The sequence below is a fragment of the Protopterus annectens genome, chromosome 2.part1 (genome assembly GCF_019279795.1).
Source record: "Protopterus annectens isolate FY-2018-M chromosome 2.part1, PAN1.0, whole genome shotgun sequence".
NCBI lineage: Eukaryota > Metazoa > Chordata > Ceratodontiformes > Protopteridae > Protopterus > Protopterus annectens.
The window spans coordinates 1,797,294,178-1,797,320,385 of record NC_056729.1 but is presented as its reverse complement, the minus strand read 5'-3'; the positions used below and the strand labels follow the sequence as shown (position 1 = coordinate 1,797,320,385).

General features: G+C 39.2%; 1 protein-coding gene across 11 annotated transcripts in view; it reads right to left on the bottom strand.

Moving 5' to 3' along the window:
- HSPG2 (heparan sulfate proteoglycan 2) overlaps positions 1–26,208 on the bottom strand; it is a 2,126,006-nt gene that overhangs the window by 221,821 nt on the left and 1,877,977 nt on the right. For all 11 annotated transcript variants that reach the window (XM_044063227.1, XM_044063230.1, XM_044063231.1 and 8 more), the window contains 4 exons: positions 20,462–20,560; positions 18,919–19,140; positions 2,123–2,367; positions 1,625–1,796 (listed from right to left, as the gene is read on the bottom strand). In XM_044063227.1, the coding sequence (XP_043919162.1) occupies positions 1,625–1,796; positions 2,123–2,367; positions 18,919–19,140; positions 20,462–20,560 (738 nt within the window). The remainder of the gene's footprint in view (positions 1–1,624; positions 1,797–2,122; positions 2,368–18,918; positions 19,141–20,461; positions 20,561–26,208) is intronic.

Here is a 26,208-nt window from a genome sequence, read left to right as displayed (position 1 = left end):
ACCATACTGTAATCAGAGAATGTTCTACCTAAAACTGAAACTACAAAGCTAGAAACAAATTACAATACAAGACCAGCTTATTAACACCTTATATAGGCTAATCAAATAATCTAAAACTATATTAAGAAACTAACAAAATTATTAGCTAATTAACAAAAAGATCTACCACTAGACATCTATCAGAATAAATATTATAAATATAAAATAAAACACTTTCAACAAAGCTCACTTTCATATCAAATAAATACTTCAACAGGTTTGTGTGTCAATAACAAATTATAAAATAGATGAAAATGTGCATAAATCTACAAGTGAAAACCTATGTAGGATGAAACCCAAAACTATAACTGCTAAGGTGGAAATACAGTTATAAATGTTAAAAATAAAGCACTAATGTCATGGGGATCTGTTAATGTGTGGCATCAAACTAGGAAAAGACTTAGTTTGAATGTGCGAGAGTGCACTCAAGAGGTGTCTTGTTTGAAAAACAAATGTACGCTTATATGTGGAGCCATCAAAAATACACCATATAGACTTAAACCAGCTGAACCATGTGCTTTTTACACTTACAAGTATGTGAGAACAAAGTTATGTTTAATAAATTAATTAATTAAAAAACTGTCATGAGGTTAATCCTGCGCAAATGCGCCTAGCTTTAACAGGCCCACAAGAATGGTTCTAAAGTGAAATGATGCAACTAATCGCTCGGTTTGTAAGTGAAATAATGTAATTAGTCGCCCTGTTTGGAAACTAACCTGTAAAATCAGAAGGGCATATGAAAAAATAATGTGGCTTATGTATATAATATGTTGCATACATTTTAAGTGTTATAACCAAGGTTTACCAAAATAGAAACTAGAAGCTAGAACCATCAAACCAAGTAATCCCAGTGTCAGAAAATAAGGTAACTTCTCTATAAGACACTTGAACTATCTCCTGGATTGTATGACGCTAACAAAGTAACATAAAATTATTAAGAATACAATTATCTAACATATAAAGTGACATTAAATCTTCCTAATAAGTTAGCAAAGAATGTTAAAAAAACAGTTAAAATGTAATGTTTAACAGATAAACTATGCTAAGATATATAAATGCTAAAAATATATATCAGAAAGTAGCACCAATGTCACTTATTTTCACTGTAAAATATTTATGGTGTTTGACATTTGTTTTTAACAATATTAGCCAGTAATATCATCATTAAATAGTAAAACAAAAAGTCCTCCTTAAAATCCACAAAGGTAATTTACTGTTCTTTTAATGTGGATCACAGAATGTTCCCTGTTTGACTGCACTCTTGTCCTGATTTGTTCTGTAACTGAAGATGTCTAATCCTTATAACACCCTACATATGAATGCTCTCTTTCTATAGCCCTAAACAGAGAAATGAAACTTCATTCTTAAAAGGTCCAAGGACAATTATTTTAACTCCCCTTTTAACGTGGGTCACTCAGTCACGAATCCCCTTTGGCGGATATCTTTCTAACAGAGTCTGTTAATTTGTACTGCTGAGTTACCACTGCTGTGAAACAGCCAAAGCGACTTCCTTATAATGACAATAGAGGTAAGATGCGCTCCTACAATGCTTAAATAATACTTGACATACAAAGAAAATGGTTACCTTTAAAACCATCTGGGCACAAACACTGAAATTCATATTCTCCTGTAAGAAGGCAACGACCTCCATTTTGGCAAGGTGCGTTATCACAGAGTGTGCTCTCATAACATTGCATGACTCTTCGGCTGTCACTGAAGCTATACGAGATATCTGTCTTCTTTCCGTTGATGGCAATCTGCACGTAACAAAGAGCAACAGCAAGGTGATTAATGTACAGATCCAAGATAGATTTAAAATGCTGATAAGACATTTGTGTTTTAGTTCATTTTGCTGACAAGAAAGTACAAACATTAGAGATCGCACACATTCAGGTGTAGCAATATCAAGGTGTGATTGCACAAAGGAAGCATGAAGACTAAAGCCCCCCACATGATAGGGTGGAGAGAAGAATTTTTACAACCTGGAAAAAAGGCATTCTTGAAATATGACTTCTGAATAAATGTCAGCTACATCAAGTTATACCACAGACACATTCTTGATAAAAAACAAGTTTAGTCTCACCTCTTCTATGCATCCATGGAACCCAATGTTAACATTAGTAGCTGGAGGGAGAAGCTTGACATCTGGAACTCCTCCAAGGTACATTGGGGTTCGAAGGTTAAGGCCCAGACTCTTTCCTGGTGAAGACTTTCTGACCTCAACACCACCGTCGACCTGAAGTGTGCCATTTTTCTGGATCCGCTCAGCTGATACCCTGTGCCATTCACCCAGTGATACAGGTCGAATGCTGCGCAGCACAGCCAGTCCTGGAGCACGCAACATAACAATATAATTAGTGGAAAAAAATAAGTCTAAGCAATGTTCATATAGCACAGTATTAACTGTTATTGGCATGTTTTTTTTCTGTTTTCCACAAAATAATTTGCTTTGCTTTACACGGTTTAATCATTTACATACCTATGTTAAAAATACACTTTAACAAGCAGACTAAAATGTAATGTCCCAGCCCTTTTTCTGTTTTACATAGGACAGTAATAAACAAATCTGGTGATGAATGTAGTACAAGGGAAAACCTGGTCATTAAAAATTCTTGTAACACAAACTATAACAGACACTCTGGGAAACAGAATCAGAAGCCTGGAAGCAATGTTGACAGTTGACAGGGGATAACATATGAACCACAGCAATAAAACAGCCACAGTACACTTGCAAGCTATTAAACGGAGACAGGGTGGTACACACAGAGAAGTAGTTTTATAACAAGGGGAGTGTTAAGCAACTCAGTTCACAAGAACTGCAAGGCAACAAAACACAATAGGTCATCACATTAATAGACACTAGTGTTGTTGACAGCTCAAACTGACAAAACAGACATCAAAAACTGCATGATATGTACAAGGCTATATTAAATTACATTAAAACAAAGGTAGCTAAAGGGATAAAACTATGCATCTGTGCTTTTAATCTGTAATACATGGGTAGAAGCAGCCTGGTGATTTTTTTCACCTCTGATGGGGTGTGATATGACAAATGTATTTTTATTTAATTATTCTGTTTGTTCACTGGGTTAATTCCACTAGACATATAGCCTTTTTTCAGAGAAGAAATGAGATGGTACTTGTATTACTAGGAGAAATCTGGCCAAGGCACTTGTGAAATTACCCTACTCTTTTCTTATTGTGAATTTGAATTATTTTAAATTTATAAAAAAATTATATGATACACATTTCTAAAATAAGAATGCTAATACAAGTTGTAAATAACTGTCATAAATAAAGCCCCCCACTCTTTTTCCAGACGTATAGTTGGATCAGCATCCACCTGAGCGACCTCCATCTCAACAAATGGGGTCACGTTTGTCACGTCATCTGAAGAACAACACTCAGGAGTGCAGCAGACCCTAATGATGCACTGCAGTGTTAGTAACGTTAAAATGAATCCAATCACCAGGTTAGGAACAGAATCCACAGCATCAAAGATAAATGTGCTGCCTGTCCAAGTGTGTTAAGAAGTATGGCTTCAGTAGGTATGTCTGACAGGAACTAGAGTAGATGAAAAAAATAAGGAAATAAGAAATAGTCTCCATGGAGCAATAAGAATGCAGACGGAAAAGAAGAGTATATTTATATTTATTTATTTTATTTATTTATTTAACATTTGTTTATCGGGAAAGTCCAACTTGGAACAAATCCAATTTTAAGCGGAAGCCCGGGGAGAAACACTCCAGACGCATGTCTTTGTAACGTGGGAGGAAACCAGAGCACCCGAAGAAAACCCACATGAATGCAAGGAGGACATGCAGACTCCACACAAAAGGAACCCCAGCTGAGAATCAAACTGGAGAACTTGTTGCTGTGAGGCAACAATGCAGCCGCTGTGCCAATGCACCGTCTGATATATAAAAAAATACTGCCAGTAAAAAGGCAACAAAGCCTGCTCCAGTGCAGCCTGTGCCAGTGATATAGTGGGATACAGCCCCATTACGCCCGAAGTGGCCCCCAGTGCAGCCTGTGTCAGTGATACAGTGGGATACAGCCCCTTTATGGCCGAGGTGGACCCCAGTGCAGCCTGTGCTACTGATACAGTGGAATACAGCCTGGTTATGGCCCAGGTGGCCCCAGTTTCACTACAAACTCAGGTGTTTCATGGAGCAGACAGGAAGGATGGGTGTGCCTATTCTGGAGGGGAGGGTGGAGAGATCACTTGGATTAACATAATGGTTGAACTCTAGTGGATGTCGGGGGCATGTGGTGGAATATGGTTTCATGGGACAAAGCTTTGGCTAACTGACAGCAAAGACTGGATGATATGCCAGAAAGCCCCACTGCATGCATTTCTTGAGATATCAACAGGTGACCACAAGGGAGTGGAAACATTTGTGCATAAATAAAAGCTACTTCTTGGCAGAAGTGGGGTACTGCCCTAGAGTGCCTTGATCTTACCAGCCCTGAACACAGTTTGTGGGAGGCTAGTCAGATTCTGTACAACTAGAGGACAGGACTTTGGAAGAAGCTTATGATCAGCTGTCAGAAGTCCAAAAATACTGACAAAAAATACAAGAAAGCACTCTTGAAAAAACAAAGGTGGCAAAAAAAGTCTTCAAGATAAGAAATACTCACATAAGATTAAAACAAGAGAAGGCATTTTTTTTTAGAAAACTTGATGAAAGAAGGGAAATCATGAGTAGGATGAGAATCTTTAAATGGAAAAAGGAATGAAGACCAAAATGGGGACTGGAGAAGGCCTTCGTGCTTAATAGCGAGACAGAGTAGGTTAGTGAAGGGATGACACTGAATATTACTGATACAGTACATGAAAGGTTACGGCTGAGTAGGAGTAGTTTGGAAGGTTAGGGATATAAAAGGTATAAAAGTACACAGAAGGTCTACAAAAAAATAGCTGGTCAGGCATGGAGTACATGGCTACCACAAAGAAAAAGGGACATGGTTCAGTTAAATGTTCGGAGGAGTAAGTACTGAGGAAGAAAGGGTGTACCCCATCTGCTTTAGAAAGCCATTTATGAACAAATGAGATGAGGGGTACTTTTGTGTCTGCTGCATCCTACATTGAGAAGTCCTCCTAGTGACTGGAACACGTGAGCAGAATCCCACGTGTATGCCTAAACTGCACAGGCAGGGTGTGAGGGACACCAAAATGAAGGAAAAGAATATTGGGGAAAGCAGCCTACAGTGACCTAACAAAAGGACCCTCTGTTTTACTGTACTTGTTACAAGCTGTTTCAGGTGGCTTGTTGGAAGGCTGCAAAATAAAATTGCATTTATTTACTTATTTTACATTTTGTTACTGGGAAAGTCCGACTGGACAAAAGTCCTTTTTCAGCGGAGGCCCAGGGAGAAAAGTTCCACATGTAACACAGTTTAATAAAGTACAATTTCACAAATACAGAAGCATAACACTATACATTTTACATCAACTCCAATTAGGATAATAATACTTTAAAATGTACATCAACTAAAGTACAATAAAAAAATGGTACATTATACAGGTACAAAGATGAAACATTTTAAACTGTACAATCAAAAAAAACTCATCTAATATGATATAGTATTATGATAATCTAAATTTTATTAATATAATATAAATTTTATTTATTTATTTACTTAACATTTTTTACCAAGAGTTTCCGACTGGACTAGAAGTCCATTTTCAGTGGAGGCCCGGAGAGAAAAGCTCCAGGAACAACACAAAAATCAAGAGATAAACAGTTCAAAAAGATTACAATACAATAAAGTTCCAAGAATAATACAAAGGTCCAAAGATGCACAGTTCAACAGATAGCAATACAATAAGACATTTTGATACTGATTAAAAGTTATACGGATAAAAACCTAACTAGCAATTGTGCTTAAAGATGGCATACAATGAATTAACTAGTACAAAAAATATTTGTACAAATGTTTTAAGAAGGTTTGTGTGCAAAAAGAACAGAAGGGAGGAGAAAGAAAAAAGTTTGGTTGTTATGTTTCTTTTCATGAAAGTACTATGGTTGCTAGAAGGGGTGAAGGCTAGGGAGCAGAGGGGAGGTGTCGTGCTCAGTCAGGAGCTAAGCAGGGACAGAGCCCATTCTTGGGCAGTTGTTTCAGGAGATATTTAAAGGTGGTTGGGTTTTTGGTATTTATGATTTGTTGAGGTATGGTATTCCATATTTTGGCAATTTTCTTAGCATACAGTGAGTCTCCAAAGACATTGTTTGATTTTGTGATTTTCAATAGAGCTTTGTTTGAAGATCTTAGGGTTCTATTATTGCAGTATGACCGAACTAGACTTTCTAAAAGATGGACATTTCTCAGACTGATATATTATGGTGTTTGTTATATTTAACAAGGGGTTTGGTCAGCAAGACATAATGTCAAACAGTTGGTATCCTGGAGTAATCCAACATGCCTTTTAAAATTAGATGTGTACACGATGTGCTGTCTGACTTTGGTGGATATCATACTGTTCAAAGTTTAAACTGTTCTCTACTACTGTCTTTAGATCAGTTAATGATGGTATAATTTTTATGATTTGTCCATTTATTCTGGAATCAAATTGATGACAGTTTTGAAAAGTTTCATGATGCTGCATTTATTTTAATTGTGTTCTGCCTGACATTGTTGATATTGTATAAGTTAAAATATTTTGTTTGTACTGCATGTACTGGAGCATTTCTCCCTGGGGCCACCACTGAAAAGGGTTCTTTGTGCCCAGCCAGACTTCCCGGTCAGCAAATCTAAAATGAAATAAAATTAAAAAATAAATAAATAAATTAGAGGTGAGGTCATTACTACTGAATCAGGTGATTTTTCGTAGGCCATTGTAAAGAACTTTGACATTTTTTTATTTAAGTAATTATGTTACCCTGTTTGTATTCATCAGGAGCTCTAGCTATTCACAGCCCATTTCCAACTTCTAAATCTGAGCCTAACAATACAGAAAGAACTGTTCCCTCTGATGGCCCAGAGTGATAAAGTTCTGATCATGGCCCAGATAATCTGAGTTCAATTAATGGCTGATGCACTGAAAGGAGGTGGCAGGGAAGATGAGTGTGTCCATCCTGTGAGTCAGGAGGGCGGAGCTGCTCATAGGGGTGGGTGGTTCACTGAGCCACTGATGGGTGGTGCTATTCATTGAGCAAATGCATGGGAACCTGCACTTTCTGATGGGAGGGCAATGTGGCCCTTGCAGTGATGTTGGTCATATGGTTCCCCACCCAGGGGAGGGGTTAGCCTAAATAGAAAAAAGTACCTCAGTGCCAGGATGCAGGCCAGGATACATGTAACCCTCATGGCTACCCTAAATGACAGCCCTGTCCCAGTCAGTTCTAACCCCAGTGGATGTGGGTGGATCCCCACTCCTACAGAATGAATAGACATTAGTCCAGTGGGGTAGGGTCTTAGGTTGAGAGGTACAAGGGCAAAAAGCATATAAAAAAAAAAGAATAGTGCAGAAAGAAATGACACCATTACAGAGCCCTGTATAAGTAGACTTAGTATAGATTACCACTGGTTATCCCCGTTTAGGCAGTGGGGTCCCCACAACCCTGACCTGTTATGTCCTAATACTCAACCAGTGACTTACATATGGCTTTATATTTAATGTTTTGTCACTTATTCTCTTAAGGTGGAACTGTGTCAGATACTTTGGCAAGGTCAAGAAAGTACTTTTGTTACATCTTCAAGGAATGTCAAAAAGATCCAACAGGACTCCTTAGCCCACATTAAACTGGAAATTGTGGTCCAAACATAATTTCATAAGGTCAATGGACATTGTCAGGGGGACAATGCCAGATACCAGTCTCAAATAGTATATACTTCTGCTTACTGCTTAATAATTAGTAGATTATTATCTTTTAGGTGAGCAATAGGGGATGACGCTGCCCTTTGGAGAAAAGGTACCAGATTTATTTAGAGTTGTATGACATAAACAGGTAATTGGATGAATGGCTTGTCTGATTTACAGGAGGGATCATGTACTATTAAATCGATGGCTAATCTGATGATGATGGCGATGATTAAACAATTAGGATCCAGACTTTTACTGCAGAGGAATACTATAGCCACATTTATTATTTGCAAGAATGAGAGTGGCCATCACCTCAGAAGATAGGGACACTTAGCTATATACAGATGTCATGTAAAGGCTGACATATAGACAAAGGTTACGTATAAAGGGTTGGATGAATCTCCTACTTCCACAGCACCCAGCATGCCTCTTTGTGAGTCTCATGTTTGCGTTTCTTTGTTTTACCCTCTTCTTTCTCTTCTCTCTTTCAAGGTTATGTTACGGTGCAGATTTGAAGTTATAGGCCTTGATGGCCAGGATGTGCAATTTCTCTTAACAATTCTGATTACGTTTGCGTAAGAGTTAATTGTGTCCTCCCTTAACATAAATGATACAGAGTACAAAGGATTAGTCCAGATAAAATTACTTTAGCTAGCCAATCTAGGAGACTCTCTCTCTCTGATGCTCTCCCTGTGGAAGGAATAACGAATGGGCTTACTAATCACCGCAAGGAGCACATGCTTTATACACTGCAAGGAGCACATTTTGAGCATTATCTTAATGAAACCACTTCTAAATGAGGAGGATTTTCTCAATGAGCAAAGAAAATAATAAGTTAATAATGACTGCCTGCCAGACTCTATCAGAAGATAAAAAGGAATGAGTACTGATTCTACTTTTAAACCAGAATGTTCAGATTTGAGCTTGGTACAATGGAAATATGAAATTATTAGGGATAAACTTCAGTAGAAAGATGACGTTTAATGTCAGGTCCAGCTAAAGGTATGCAAAAGTTTCCGAACAAGAGTTATATTGACAGAAGATGTTACTATGGTAATGAGTCAAAAGTTCAAAAAATGACTGAAGGGTAAATCAACATAAAAACAATACTTTAAAGTTAACTCAGCTTTTGACCCATTGTTATTTTCTATAAATGAACTGTGTGAAGATCTAGGCATTCAAAACTCTGAAAATACATACATAAAGAGCTTAAAATTAGTACTTTCCGAGAATTGATTAAAACCTGACACTGAAGGATCTAGTATATAGAATAATGGGTATTTCTTTCAGAGTAAGAATATGGCAGGTCATGCCCACAATTTTATCACATTAAAAGCAGAAAGTACAGTTGTGTACACTTACCATAAATATAGATGCTCGAGTGTATTTACTGTTGCAGTCATCACATTTGGGTTATCTGCTTGCAGTAGCCCTCAGTCGGCCTGATTATCAAAGTCTTGGGTCCTGTGTTGGTTGCGGTCTTATCTTCCATGACATCAGGTAGTCAGGGGTATAAAGCATGCAGCTGACGCCATTACATCAGGTTTTCTTGCCCCAGGTGTCAGGTGCCCTCATAATGGGAAGCAATTATATACAAGGTTACACCTTCAACAAAAAAGCAAATACACCAAAAAGCTTTAAGCATAATAAACAAGAATAGAGATATAGCCAATAGACGTCAGGGGGCTGGAGGGAGGGTAACCAGGACTGCAACAGTGAATACACTCAAACATCTACATATATGGTAAGTGTACACAACTGTACTATGTTCTTCGTGTTTCACTGTTGCAGTCATCACATTTGGGTAGATTCCCAAAGCTAAGGATGGGAGGAGGAAATTAGACAGCATTAGGACCAGCTATAAGGCCCTGCAAGACTACAGTGGCAAAGCCAGGTCTGGATTTAGAAAAGATTGGCAAATGTTAATGCTTGTTGAAGGTATGTACAGAACTCCAGGTAGCAGCTTCTAGGATGCCTCTGGTAGGAACACCTCTGAGAAAGGCTGTAGAGGTAGATGCAGCCCTGGTTGAATGTGGTCTTATCCCCTGTGGGGTAGGTTTTCCATGGTGCTTATAGCAGAAATGAATGCAATGGCCTATCCACTTAGAAATGGTTTGCTTTGAAATGGCCTTCCCCACTGCCCCTGCAGCAAATGCAACCAGCAGCTGTTCAGATTTCCTGAGAGGTTTAGACTGTCCAAGTAAAATCTAAGTTGTCTGTGCACGCCCAAGGAGTACAGTATTGATTCCCCTTTGTTCTGTGGATTAGAAAAGAAGGTTGGCAAATTAATGGACTGATTAAGGGCCACACTGGATACTACCTTGGGCATGAAGGAGGGACTGGTCCAGAGGGACACCCTGTCTGCATGAAAAATGATGAAAGGCTCCACTGCCATGAGGGCCTGTAATTCAGACACCCTTCTTGCTGAAGTGATGGCTACACAGAAGGCTGTTTTCCAAGAAAGGAATTTCAACTCTGCATTTGCAGCTGGCTCAAAAGGAGGTAGAGTGAGCTTTTCCAATATAAAGTTAAGGTCCCAGGCTGGAGTAGGGGTTGTCCTGAGTGGTCTTAAGTTTTTGGTCCCTCTGAGGAACTGCTTCAGCAGTTCTGTATTGTAATGAGCTGAACTGGCTGAGGCATGAATTTTGATGGAGGAAAAGAAAAGGCCCTTGTGAAGCATCTCAGTTAAGTATTGAAGAATCTGAGGTAAATTGGGCACTGCTGTGCCCATCCCCTGAGTATGGTTCCAAGAACAGAATCTTTTCCATTTTTCAGCATAGGATTTTCTAGTACTAGGCCTCCTTGCCTCCAGAATGACATCCAACACTTGTTTACTGAGGGATGGTAACGGAGAGCTCAGGTAATTAGCCAGGCTGTCAGGTTCAGGGTTTGAATCTGTGGGTGCAGAATCTGGCCCTCCTGCTGGGACAGCAGGGCAGGGGTCTGAGGCAGGTGCTATGGTGCCAGCAGTGACACACTGCTCAAGAGGAGGCTTCCAGTGTTGGCGTGGCCAGTCTGGTGCAATCAGAATTGTCCTTGGTTTGTCCTGTTTGATCTTTAGTAGTACCTTGGAGAGGAGAGGCAGAGGGGGAAAGGCATAAACTGATAGATTTTTCCAGGTGAAGGACATCCACTTTCCAAGTTTGTTTGTGGGGAGTCCTTGTGCAGAATTTGTCCAATTGGTAGTTCTGGGGGGAGGCAAACAGGTCTACCTCTGGGCTCCCCCATTTGTTTCTCAACATGTTGAATATCTTTGGATCCAGTTTCCACTCGTGTGGGTCCATGAGATTTCTGCTTAGTTCGTCTGCCAGTGTATTTAGCTTTCCTGGCAGGAATTGAGCCTGTTGGTGCACTTGATAGCTCAAGGTTGTGTTCCACAGAGCCATGGCTAGTCTGCAGAGAGGGTATGAATGGGTTCCCCCTGCTTGTTTATGTACCACATAACAGTGGTGTTGTCCGTTTTTACCACGAATTGTCCTGGAAGAATGTGGTCCTGGAAGGCTGTCAGAGCATTCTGTACAGCTAACATTTCTTTATGATTGATATGCAGGTGCATTTGACTTGGGTTCCATTTGCCCTGAATGCATTTCCCTGCCAAGTGAGCCCCCCCCCCCATGCATAATCTGATGCATCTGTTGTTAGGGTTTGGGCGGCAGGGGGTAGAGTGAATGGCAGTCCCTTATATTGGTGGCAGGCCACTGCCCACCAAAGGAAATCTATCTGTAGACAAGTTATGATAGGAATCATTGATTCTAGATCCTGAGAATGTTGACACCATAGGCTTTTTAGATACCATTGTAATTTCTTCATATGCAGTCTTGCATATGGAATCAGTAGAATGCAAGAGGCCATGACTCCCAGGGCTTGCAGTATTTTCCTTGCAGACAGCTGGGTCTTTGTGGCCAGTAGTTTGAAGCAGGCTGTCAAATGAACTTGTTTCTCTGGCGTGAGGCAGGCCATCTGGGAAGTTGTATTCAAGCTTGCTCTCAGGAATGCAATTTGTTGGCAGGGTACAACATATGATTTCTTTTCGTTTATGGTGTACCCCAGAGAAGTTAGCAATTTCTTTACAAACGCCAGATGATTTAATAGTATGTCCTGGCCTTCTGCCTGAATTAGACAATCATCCAGGTATGGGTATATTTGAATATTTCTTTGCCTGAAAATGCAATGACTGGAGCTAGGCATTTTGTGAATACCTTGAGTCGATAAGCCAAAGGGCAGTGCAGACAACTGATAGTGCATGTAGCCTGCTTTGAAGTGTAGGTATCTTCTGCAAGATTCCCTTATTGGGATGTGCAGGTAGGCTTCCTTTAAATCCAGTGTTGCCAACCAGGCATCTTTGCCTAGCATAGGAAGCAGCTGATGAAGAGTTAGCATCTTGAATTTTGGGATCACCAAAAATGTGTTTAGGATAGACAGGTCCAGGATAGGACGCCATGAATTGTCTTTCCTGGGTATCAGGATAAGTCTTGAGTAGAAACCTTGTCCCCTTTCTTCTTCTAGGACAGGTTGAATAGCCCTGATGCTTAAGAGAGGGAGAACTTGCTTTTGAGCCTCTACCCACTGATTTGGGGGTAGATCTGGCCAACAGTTTGGGGTTGGTAAGGAGTGGAAGTGGAATCTGTATCCTTGGGAAACTATATTTAAAACCCATAGGTCCTGGGTAATGAGTTCCCAATTTTTTGCCTGTAGGGCAATCTTTCCCCCTAAAGGAACAGTCAGTTGTGCAGGGCTTGGAAGTTTTAAAGTTAAGCCATTGAGACAGTTTACCATAGGGTGGAGTCTTGCTACTCCCTGCTTTGGATGTGGGAGTCCCCCACTGCTTAGTCCTGAGGGTACCTTGGGACTGAAGCATGGGTGTTCTGCTGGTTCTGGGTTTGGACTGAGAAGGCCTGGAAGAGGCAGGAAAGGACCAATTCTTAGAGGGCCAATGCCTACTAAATCTGGGAGGCTGTACTTGCAGGAAATCTTTAACAGTTTGCATAGATTTAGCTTTTTCCTCCATCTTTTTAAGTACTACTTCTTCTTTGTTGCCAAACAAGCGGTCTTGGTTTAAGGGAGCATCCAGTAATTTAGCTTTAACAGGCTCTGCTTGACAGTGGCACAGGAAAATCATTTTCTTGGGTGGCAAAAGTCAGGGTGCCTTTTTGGCTGGGCTTGTATAGGCCCCAGGGCCGATAGCCTAGTACCTACCTATGAACATGATCTGGTAAAGTTTGCTCCTTAAGCCAAGCATGCCTTCTAAGTACAGACCCAGTGACAGCAGCCCTGCAAGATGCCTCTAATGAATCAAAACCACATTGCAAAGTATGTTTTCCAACTTGTTCAGCAGAATGCATTAAATCCTGTAATTCTTTATTTTCAGCACAGTCAGGAATCAACATCATTTTCTGTTTAAGCAATCCAATGATATGATTACCAGCAAACTGGCGATTAGTTCAGGAGAAACGTCGTCGGCCATTTTGGACCTATGCGGTCTGTCTCTGTCTTTATCTTTGCGTTTTTTCGGAATGTTGGTAGTTGGGTGGCTTACTGAAGACATTTCTGGATAATTGAACCGAGTACCAAAATATTTAGAAGTGTAAATAAACCGACGATGAATAGTTCAAGGTTTGAATAAGGCACAAAACCGACAGCGAGGTATGTCGTGGTCTGGGCCTAAGCAAGGAATGCAGTATGAATGAAAATCTTTATGAGGTATTTGCTTTTCAATTGTTAACTTTTACTGACATCGGTTTAGAGCAAAAAAAATATTCCTCAATGGGGTACTTAGCTTAGTTGAAGACTTCAGTTCTGAAACTCGAAAATAAAAATTTCAGGAGTCGGCCGACCGGCACTTGTGAACTGCTTCTGGCACTGGACGGCAAGAAAGACTGATGTAATGGCATCGGCTGCATGTTTTATACTTCTGACGATCTGACGTCATGGAAGATGAGACAGCAACTGACGCAGGACCCAAGACTTTGATAATCAGTCCGACTGAGAGCTACTGCAAGCAGATAACCCAAAAGTGATGACTGCAACAGTGAAGCACGAAGAACATCCACAAATTCATTGAGTAATAAAAAGAGACAGCTCACCGCCAGCAGAAGAATGACATGCAAGTACTATCCTTGCAAAATAGGCAATCTCAAATACTTTATTTTACAAGAAATAAGTAACTAGATCTAATGTGAAAAGAGAAAAACAATAATACAGGACACAAAACTGAAACAACTGCATGTACATAATACTTTAGTAGAGCTTAACTTCAAAAAGAATTATAAATAAAGGGTCCTCATAAAGGTATAGCGAGATTTATGTGCAGGACATGAAGACAGCACCTAGCCAGAGGCAAGGAGAGCTACTTAAACACTGACTTGTCCTAATCTGAACCCACCAAAACTGTATGTAACTTTTGAAGAATTGTTAGCCACATCTTTTTAAAACTTGACAGTTATATTCTGTTCCAAATTTTAGACGTGAAATGCCAAAAGCTTGCTGAATTTCAGATGATTCAGAAGAAATAATTTTTAACAATGACTATAAAATTACTGTTACACTAATCAATGATCAGTTACTGAAAGGAACATTACAGTAATTTAGGGCAACGATTAGAATTTTTCTGAGCAGACTGTTGGCAATCATCAACCAAATGTTACAAATGATAATCCGAAACAATCGAGTTAAAGTTATTAAGCTACTGGACCCTGTTAAATCAGCAGTGGACTCACAAAAGGTGTTTGACCAGATTCATTCAGCCTTCTTGTATGCCTCACTGAACTGCTCCCTGTGCAAAAGCTTTCTGTTCTTGCTGTTAGTCTGTTTCAGTATACCTGTGCTTAGTTACTCACTATTATAACATATCACTACACTATATGTAAATTGAGCTCTGTACTTCTAATCCAGCTAACTAATTAATTAACTGCTGTTGGTGTATTTATCTATAAATGTCTGTTATGCTGGGATTCCCAATCCTTGCAGGGATTAAAGATTTAATATAGACATGGGTTACTGAATGCTGGCCTTTTTTGTTCTTGCTATTAATGCATTATATTACTTTTGCCTATGGCTAGCATTGTGGCAGAAATGGATCTTTGTCTAATTAACTGATGCAATTATCAAACAAAAATTTTAACATTAATGGGATTTCCAGCAGAAAGAGATGTTTTGCAGCTATGCAATATACACTCAACGGAAAACAGCAAGAAGGATTGAGAAACACTGTCTATGCTTAATAAATAGTAACTCAAGACAAAATGGTAAAACAACAATAAGGTTATGTATTGAAAGAAACAAAACACAGTCATACCACCACATCACAAGTAGTCACTCTTAGATAAGTTTAAGAGGCCTGCAGAAGGTGGGCACTCCCAAAACCCCCTGCGGTAGTAAAGAAATATAAATGACAAGGAAAAATGTTACAAGAAAAACTGACAACGAAATAACAGCACAGAAAGACAGCTCCACTGCAATGCCAGACACCTGGGTTCAATTAGTGATTAAAGCTGCTAGAGTGGTTGTCAAAAGTGGAAAAGGAAACAGCAAATAATAGCACATCTCTGCAGATCAGGAATCCATTCATTGGATCTGAAATAATGTCAGTGTTGCCAGCCTGACAGACCACAATGATAAAAATGGGTTACACGAGGGGTATAGAAATGTTGAAAAATACTCTTTTAACCCCCTTTAGCCCCAATGTTTATTACATACTGTTACTTTCTAAATGCTGCATTTTAACATACACAGTGTGACATACATTTAAGTCAATGCTATTTTAAGAATACTTACTGCTCTAACTCTCAAAAATACATGATCACACAGGCCATGCAGCCAGTGATTCTGAAACAAATTTAGTTTATACATTTGTACCTTAATATTGACATTGGTGTACTTTTTTCATACTAGGTCTAGGTTAACACCAGGCACCTCCATGCCTTCCTTCCTCTTTACTGCCACAGCCCTAATTGTTATTATATTCTCAACAGTGTAAGAACACAATCTAGGCCAGATTCAGTAAATCCTACACTAAATGCACACTGTTCTGAGTGAACAGACAACACAGACATAACTCACACCTTCTTCCTCCTAATTTTTGTTTTCCTACAGATATTCTTGCAGCTTTAAATATTGACAGGGATTCATAAAGGTTAACACAAAGTGAAGACTACACGTAGACTTAGTGTCATCTTTCTGAGTGGCTAGAAAGTACAAAAAAGTGATAAGAATTTTATTGAATACATATCGTGTACACTTAGTGTAGGCTTTATTGAATCTGGCCCTCTGTCTATAAGTTGTAGAGGGATGTGGGTGCTACATCTAGCCTGGGAGCCCAGTGCACCTTACCCACGAATCCAACCTCTGGCACCAAAATATCTTGTTAATCCAGTATACCCATTTGTGCTAGCCTAAATCATGATGTTAATGGCCAGCCAGAGCAATTAAGAGCACTGCATCTAGTTTCCACCAATGTGCTGGAAGGCTCTGAGAGGTCTCACCCCCTCCCTACCAAAGACAGACAAGCATTACATGTATTTATTTATTTATTTATTTTACACTTCTTAACGAGAGCAGTCCAAATGGGCAAAGCTCATTTTCAGTGGAGGCCTGGGCAGAAAAGTTCCACTGTTATTACAAGCAGTTAATAGAAATAAAATTGAAAAAAACTAAAACAGTAGGTACATGAAAAATAGGAATGTGAGCACATTACAGAAGCTATCTCTCTCTCTACATATATATATATATATACACATACATACATACACAGTTAAAGCACACAGTTTTGATAAGAGCAAGGTAAGGCATGAGAGTACAGAGAAAGAGGGGGAGGGGTTGGCATAATGCTTAAGGTGTTTACCTCATAGACACAGGCTACAGGGTTTGATTCTCACCTTTGAGGGGGGGGTTGGCTAGGCTTAAAATGGCCAAAGGATAGCTAAACCTGCCTATGAACCTAAGAAAAAAAAACAGTTAAGGAAGAGTAAACATATTACTGAGAAATGGTATGGAATAAAAGATCAGATATAGAAAATAAAGAACAAGGGAACATACGTATGTGAAGATAGTTGTAAGGTAATGATGACGTATTAAGATACATGAAAGCTGGAAGAGAAGGACATGTATCTAGAGTTAGAGGATATGAACAGTTTCATGTACATGGGCAAATCCCACCCTAACCCTCATGGCTTGTCCCCGATACAAACAATGCTCTAGAAATGGTCACTGGTGGTTCCTTCAGAAAAAAAAAAACTCTGAAGCAGTAGGCTGGCTTAAATACATATTTTCTAATGCTGCCATTAAGTGTTTTAAACATTATTATTAAAGGTAATTTTAAAATGATTTACACATATGTGTTTCTATATACATTACAATGTATGTGATGCTATATACAAATGCTCATGTATAACTGCAACACTGCTGTAAATACTTAAAAAAATTAGGGAGTCTTTTGAATCCCGTTGACATCTATCACATAAAAATCTCATAGTTTGATGGTTCCAGGATTCACTGCACATTTCTAACCTTAATATAAATTTTAATGATTTAACTGTTTTGTAGTAATGCTATGGAAAAGTTTCTCTAAGGCAAGGTACAGGGTTAGGGTTAAGAGCAGGGTTAGCAGACATTATTAAGGTGGTGCAGAGATGAAGCCTATCTGATGTATATCCTGTGACAGAATCAAATATAAACAAAGGGACCTAAAGATCGAAGAAGATGTAATAAGTTGGATCCACAACTGGCTATGTGGCCCTAGAAAACAAGTTTGAATAAGAGGACTCATATCTTCACCATCTCCGACCTCAGTAGAGTCCCACAGTGTTCAATGTGAAAAACAAATGTAGCACTGTTACATTTGGGAAAAAATAAAACACTTTATGCACTACTGACAAAAAAAAAAAAAGAGAGAGAGAGACTTTGAATTCCTTGTAGGGGATTATATTTCATTTGACACACACTGTTGTTGTCTGCAAAGCACACCAAGTTGTTCATGTTTCCCCACAGAGTTGAGAAGTAACTGTCTCCCTTTATACAGCCCTTATCAAACAAAGGATAGAACACTGTACCCTGTCCTCTAACCTATTCACATCCCATCTGGTTCAAATGGAGAGGCAACAAATGTTATTTAGAAACAGATTGAAAAGTACATTTTTACAGCCAAGATTACAGCAACTCTCTACCTCTTCTGTGTAACTTTTCACCTTTTTAGAGGGTATCTGTGTCTGACATATGCAACATTAAAGGATCTATTAGTGTCTGAAACACTTTGTTTACAATATCCACTGCTAACCTGATTGCAAGTGAATACTGACATTCGATACAAAGTATTATCACCCTTATTATGAAACATGACAGCTTTAAATCTCAAAGACTCCTGCACCTAAGGGATAAACTCCAGCCTCTCACAATCAGTCCATCAAATGATGACTTCAGTAAGGAAGGAAATGAGTACATGGGCACCCACAACGTCCAGCATGGTACCCGAGGCATTAAGCTCCTCAATGGCCAACAGGCCATGAAAACCTTGTTGAAGACATCAATGAACCCGTGAGATTTCTGCCTCTAAACACAAACTTGCTGCTCATTCCACTCATTACCTTCTGATTCTTCTTCTCTCACCTCTGCTAGTCTCTCCAGTTTACTTTCTTGCTTGTTTTCAACTTCCTCCCTCTCTCCCTTCCACTCTTCTAGTTCAACATGCATTCCCTGTCCCTCACTTAGCCATCACATTGGCTTGCCACAGGATTGCTGTCACTCGTTAAATATAGAAATAAAAATTGTAGGTGTGCATTCCCTAGGCCTCACTCTTTATGCTTGGTAGTGCTTTTCTTTCACCTTGGTTCCTTATTTAAAATAATTTCATAAATGACGTGCATGCAGTGACTTATAAACTAAGAAGCTGACCATCTCGTAATGGATTTTAGTAAGAGTGGAAAATTACAGCTGTATTTTGACTCAGACACACATGGAGTTTCTTATTGTGGGACATTACTTCTGCCTTATGTATGGTGTGTAGTTTGCAATAATGGCAAATATGCAGCATGTTTAATCACAGTGAAAAAAATTATCAATATTGTCTTTGTTTGTCTTACCTGATCCCAAATTGTACCGAAATTCCAAATGTCCATCTATCATGCCAACAGACACAAAGTCATCAGCCATGACCTTTTTGCCACCGCTGTAGAAGATAAGGCCAGTTTGTGAAAGTGGTTTGAACTTCATATCAATCCGCAACTCATCATGGATGTTGGTAAGTGGAGGATAAGAAATAAAGGACTCGGCTCCATTGAAGGAAGGAGATGTTATTAAGACACCTGCCAAAAGAAGAAAAAAACAGTTAAAAAGCAATTCTTACCTACTAACTGGGTAATTTCTATAGTATCATTTATGCAACTGTTGCTTGACAGAAGATGGGAGCAATTATCTTATTTAATCTACTCTTTAAGTGCATTCAACATTCTACCTCCATTCAGCCCTCTCTCCATGCCCCCTCTCTTTTCCACTTGTCCCATGACCTGTTAGCTATTTCTGTGGATTGCCTCTTCATTAATCACTTAGGTGGCCTATTCTCGGGGCACACAATCTTCTCCGTGGAAAGCTATTTTCACAGATCCACGCAGCAGCAGGTCTGTGCAATCTACTAATTGGGCCTTCTCTTCCATATAGCTTCCCTAGCTAGGGTCTCTCCTTTATATCTCCATGACACAATCTTGTTCATCCACAACAGGTTTTCCCCTGCTCTTCTGGTCCTATTGTCAACAGCTTCAGCATTTCTAGTATTTGGTACAATCCCTTTCCACTTCCATCTCAAACATACTTCTGATGGCTTCTTTTGGAACCCTTCCAGGATCCAGCTGCTACTCTGTCTCTGTACAGTTTACAGAACTATGCACTATACATAAGGCATGGCCTGACCACAGTGTGGCAAGAGCAGGGGCATTAACTATTATGTGAGCCTGAGTGTACCTTCCCACAATACACCTCTGCATTTGTTTTGCTCCAGCCTCTGCCCCCTCACTCTGTTGTCACCATGTTATAGAGGAACTAATGCACTCAAACCATAAATAAACACACAAAAAAAAAAAATACAAATTCTTCTCATCTTTTTCCCTTACATTACAGTTCTGAATGGCATATATATTCATGGGTTGGGTATTGTTCCCATATTACTTACATACACAGTGTTGAATTATGAACAATCTCTTAACAATGTATGCATATTGGACTCCTGATACATTTTGGTTCCAAATTTTCAGTGCTGCAAGAACATGCATGCAGAGTTAGCACATCATAAAAGCATTTACAAAATGTAACTGTGCAAAAGGCAAGGAAGTCATTAACATTAGTTGCACAATACTTTAAAAAAGCCACTAAAACATTTACAAGCCACTATGCTTTTTGATATTTTGTTTCTGAATCCCTGGGAACAAAAGGAATACCATGTTTCCACCTTTTAAGGAGGTTCATTTCAGGTGTTAGAAGAAGAATAAAACAATTCCATACTCATCTCTCTATCTTTAACCATTTTATTTGACTATGAAAATTAAGACAGATGAATCTGGGAGTAAAACATATTATTTACCCATTTTGGGGCAGTCTGAAGTCACAGTGCGATTAGAAGACATATACACTTACCATCCATACACTTCTCTCCATGCTTGCCCAGAAGACATTTGCAGCTGTATCCTTTTCCATCTCGTTTAGTAACACAAGTGGCATCAGGCCCACAAGCCTCTGTAATAGCACGTTATAAAAGAAAAAACATTTTACTTACTACAGTACAAATGGATAATCTTTCTTAGCAAGTCAGCTACTTCCAAAGGATTTGAAGCACTTTTGAAAAAAGACTTGAATGATTTTTCAGCAGAAGTATCCCTTGTACATCAAGTCCTATCACTTATTTTTAACCTTACATAGACTAATCAAAAAAGTTGGGTAATTTTCCACTGACAGCATCCACTTATTATTAAAAAAATCAGAATTATTACAACTATTGAAGCTACTGTTGCTTCTACTAAGACAATGAAGTGGCTTTGCTTACTGACAGTTTTTTTTACTGTTTCAATAAACTACCTGGTTCATCTTTTCTGTCAGTTATTTTTTACTCTTAACTGGAACAAATCCTCATCACAACAGTTCACTAACTTTTTGGGTGTGTCCATTCCATGAATGTCTAAATTTCATTAATGTTTGTGCCTTTATCATTTCAAACAGAATGTTATTCAAAGAGCTGAGCACCTCACTGAAAAGTAATATGGCTTTGCATACCAGCCACAGACTTCCTTTATTCAGGTGAGTATTTGTCAGAGTGAAATACATCTACAAATACTGGCATTTTCCTAACCTCAGTCTTGGCAATTTATGACACTTCCAAAACAGGATAATATATACAATGTGCATGCAAAACACACACACACACACACACACACACACACACACACACACACACACACACACACACACACATGCATACATGCACGTAAAGATGACCAACCTGAATTTTGGGTGGCATAAGCCAGGGAACCTTGTTGACTAGGCTTACTTAGGCCATTGGGCCAATAGCCTAGTACCTACCTATGAACCTAAATAAAAATTAAAAAACAAAGTAGCAACATTGCTGAACTTTTTGGAATCAGTGGAATCCTTTATTTTTATCTGTTTGTAGGAACGATCTGAGCACTTTTGTCCTAGCGTACAACTTCTTCAGACTGACTAGATTGAAGGCCTTAGTCAAGTCAGTAATACAGTGCCTGCGGTATTCCAAGATGGAGCCATGAGGATATGTCTTGACTAAGGGGCCCTGAATTTGACAGAAGTAATATCATTGATATCACCTTTCAGTCGGACAATAAATAGTAGGGAATGTTTTAATACAAAGGCCTTAGGAAAGTCAATGAATACAGTGCCTGTAGGGTTCCACTTATCCATGTTAACAGGAATGCTGTCAGTCAGAGTCCGCAGTGTTGGGTGGGATAAAACTTCTTCCTGTTTAGAATGAAGGAAGACAGCTGAATATAGACATGCTTAAATATTCTTAACATTGGTAGAATGGAGTTGGGCCTAAAATCTGAGGGAAAAACTGAGTGTTTTTATGACTGTTTTTCCATCACATAATAAGAATTTTATTTTTGCAAAGTGAACTGTCCCAGATATGGTAAAGAGGGGTTACTATATTTTGTTCTACAGCTGTCAGTCAAAGTCCAGAGTGCTATGGAGATATTACTTCCTGCTCAGAAACCATGCTGGTGTTTGGACAGGACATAAATGTATAAAATAAAGGTAAAAGGGAATTGTTCTGGCAGGTTTTACCAAAAGCTAGCAAGTCAGACTTCTGATTATGACTGAGCTGAACACTAGCTCAGGTTCTTGTCTCTCTTCAGAAATACTGCAGAGTTTTAGACCTTACGTACTTTGATGTTGTTTTATTATCTGTGTGTGTGTGTGTGTGTGTGTGTGTGTGTGTGTGTGTGTGTGTGTGTGTGTGTGTGTGTGTGTGTGTGTGTGTGTGTGTGTGTGTGTGTGTGTGTGTGTGTGTGTTTGTGTGTGTGTGCGTGTGTGTGAATGTGTGTCCAGTAACTTCCCAGGAAACTGCACACCAGAAGTCCCACTATATGCCCTGGAAGCATACTGAAACTGTTAAGCAGAAAAAGATTATCTCAATGGGATCATCATGAGATCCAGCCTGTGATACCTGCCATAATGAACACCCAGGCAGTTTCTGTTCTCTCTCTTTCCCAAGCCTATGAGAATGAAACTACAGCTACTTTCTTCTCCTTCAATCAAATTACGCAGGAGTTACAGAAGATGAACTCTGCATTGACACACTACCTTGAGAAATCATGTAGTTATCATTCTGTTAGAAACAGACGAAACTGTATTCTTGTACTCAAACTACTTAGCAGAGCTTGAGTCAGCATTAATATCATCTGACCACTATATAACCGCAGAGCAGCAAACATTTACAACTGAACACATAGAACTGAAACTGAAATGATTGTTTCTGTCTGACATTTCACATAATACCTTGCAGAGCCACCAGGACTGGGAACAGATGGAACATAGACCCAAACAATAAAAAACATCGAATACATGACAAATATGTGGTAACTAGAAGCAACAAGGGCCATGCCTTCTACCAACTAAGGCTCCAGAAATATAGGCGCACTGTCTTCATGTGCAACAGTATACTGTAGTGCACTTCCTGCCTCTGTTATATATAAACATTCCATATGTTTTTGTTTTGTTTTACTATTCTGCACTTGGAATAACTTTAAAGTGTTATTTCATGCTGACTTTAATGCAACATTGTGCATGTTTCTAGCTGTTATTTAACTTATGTTTCTTTAACAGTTCTGCATTGTCAGGATTGGAAGTCCTCTGTCTGGTGATGTAACGTTTGCCTAAGTTTCCCCATGGCATAGAGGGACGAAGCCTTTACTGCACCATAGACAACCAGTGTTCGATTACTGGTATGGGGGCTAGAGGGTGGCAGCAGCTGATGTCTGATCACCCATCACTGGATGAGGGAGGCAGCTTAATGCTTGCTGTAATATGCCATGTTCCACATAAGCAGTGAGCCTCTCAGCTGGGAGACTGCCTATCCAAGGATGCATGAATGCACCTCTTGAGGGTAGCAATTGGATTGTCATAAGGGACTGGGAGATATAGGGCACTCCCTGGCAACACCATGGTGCTGCACCAGTATCCCTGACCTTCTCATTGGCCCCAGACTGGGGTTGGGTTGAGCCCAGGGGAGGCTAAGGTGGGTCTGGTACACCAAGTGAAAAAGAGTAGCTGGGGGCAAGTAATGTTGTATGGAAGGAAAAAAAATCACTGTACCATGCCAGGTGCTTCCCAGCATGAATTGGAAGGGATAATGTGAGAATGGGTAGTCATACAGGATGGTTTTACTATTTGGTAGTGCACAGAAATGGGATACAGTATTTGTAAAATGAGATTCAGTTAAGGCCAAGGTCCTTTACCATACCTCTGTAGGCAGGTTTATTAGTAAATATAGCTTGCAAATAAGGACAGTGAACTTTCTGTTGTTACTGTTACCAATCCTATTTCAGAACTGACAAATGCCTGCTCTCCAAACAACATGGATACTTATTATAGATTTTCAAACCTGCCTCATAATCGTATCCAATCATACCTCATTATTGTTAGAGTGGTACATGGAATTAGAAGCAGTTTACAAAACTAGAGAATCAACTTTAAGTAAAGCAGATTCCTTTCAAAATATGTTGAATACATTTTGTAGGTCAAGGGAAGGATGGAGGAAATTACTTCCTATGGAATATTCTAAGGAAATTACTTCCTATGGAATATTCTAAGGAAATTACTTCCTATGGAATATTCTAAGGAAATTACTTCCTATGAAATACTCCACTGACTGGGAAAACTTTACAAATTGTCAACCAACCACAAAAAAGGAAAACGAGGCAACTGCTATTAAGATACTAACTGAAGGAGCTCTTACAGGTGAAATACATATTAGTTTGCCATTTGGCAGGGTCTGCTATCTAGCATCAGGAAGCCAGACTTTAAATGGAAACAGAATTTGCTAAAGACAGCCCTTAAGCTAAAGTACTTTGACATTACTCAAGTGTCAAAAAAACTGCTGGCATTGAAACTGAGTAACCCGTCTGTGGAGAGAGAACAGTTTGTTATGTAAGAGACCTCTAAGTCTGGGAATTTAGTTAAAACAGATGGGAAAAGCCAAAAGGAGAAGAAGTCTTTGAAATTTCTCAGGCATTTGTCAACTTTTATTTGACTTTACATGCATCACAGTGGTGCAGTAGTTAACATTGTCACCTCACAGCAAGAGGTTCTCCAGTTTGATTCTCGGCTGGGGTATCTTCTGTGCAGAGTTTGCATGTCCTCCCTGTGTTCGCATGGGTTTCCCCTGGGTACTCCGCTTTCCTGCCACATTTCAAAGACATGCATCTGGAGTGTTGCATTCTGGGCCTCCGCTGAAAATAGGCTCTGTCGTAGTTGGACTTTCTCAGCCAACAAATGTAAAATAAAATAAATAAATAAATATGCCAAGTAAAGCTCCTCTTAGAGCACTCCAACACATTATAGGCATACTTATCCTCTATGAATCATTCTAGGCTGCCCCCAGAATAGCAGCTGGTACTTCTTGATCCAATTACCACTGAAAAGTCAGTTTCATAATGATGGATCAACCTAACGGGCAAACACAGCCTTGGTTAGAATTCCACTTGAGGTATATTTAAGGGGTAAAGAGAACTTTATCTTCCATTTTGTCCGATTGGCTAATTTTGTCGTGATGACTGGGGAAGCCCCCTTATCATGCAAACTGGCGATTGTATATATTATTTAAAACTAAGATCCCTCACTGGTTGCCTCGTATAAGCCTATCTGCAAATTAAATTATGATTCTAAGCTTTTTATGACCATACTAGCTAAATGGATCAGAATGTTCATAGGTAGTTACTAGGCATGCTGCCCAGGAAACCATTAATGAGGCTAGCCCAATTTCCCAGTCTGGTTAAGTGCCTTGTTTAACATCATGCAATAAGCAAAGGGAATCAAACTTTGTACCACAACAAATAACTTGTGAATAGTTCATAACTGAATCCTCTTCACCAACTGCTAGTACTGAGTGGCCCATTCCCATACCTAGAGTTGAACTCAGACCACCTGGGTACAAACCAAAAAACCCACATTTAAACATACTGTTTTGATAATTTAATTACAACCAACTATTTAACAGAAAATGCAAACAAAAATGATAAAACTCTTTGTTAGCTAGTTTAGATGAGGAAATGGCTTTTAACAGGGTGTCCTGGGCCTTTCTGCTTGCTATTATGAAAAGTGTGGGTTTTCCTAATACGACAATGGACATGATAAAAGCTTTATACATGCATTCTGTAGCATCCATAAAGGTCAGGACCAAACTCTATCCTACTGGACAGTACTTCAGGAGGAACTAAACAGGGTGCCCCTTGTTTTACTATTACTCACCCTTTATATAGCACTTCCAGCAGTTAAGTTTGTGAATGAGGGATATTTCATAGTTGGTCAACAAGTTAAGCTTTCCCTTTCTCTCTGCAAACTATCATCTATTACATTTTTCAAACCTATAATGAGACCTTCTGCAGGTTTCTAGGGAGCCAGACTTGATTAGTACTCTTGTAAGATGTAAGCTCATTAGCCAATATCATATATGTTCCCAAGTATCATCATTACTTACAGAAATATAAGCCTAGATTATTTATTTATTTATTTATTTTATTTTACATTTGTTGACCGGGCTAGTCTAGCTGGATACATGTCCATTTTCAGTAGAGGCCCGGGGAGAAAAGCAAAGAGAAGAGAAGTTAAGACAAAATATCAGCAGATCAGTAATTATT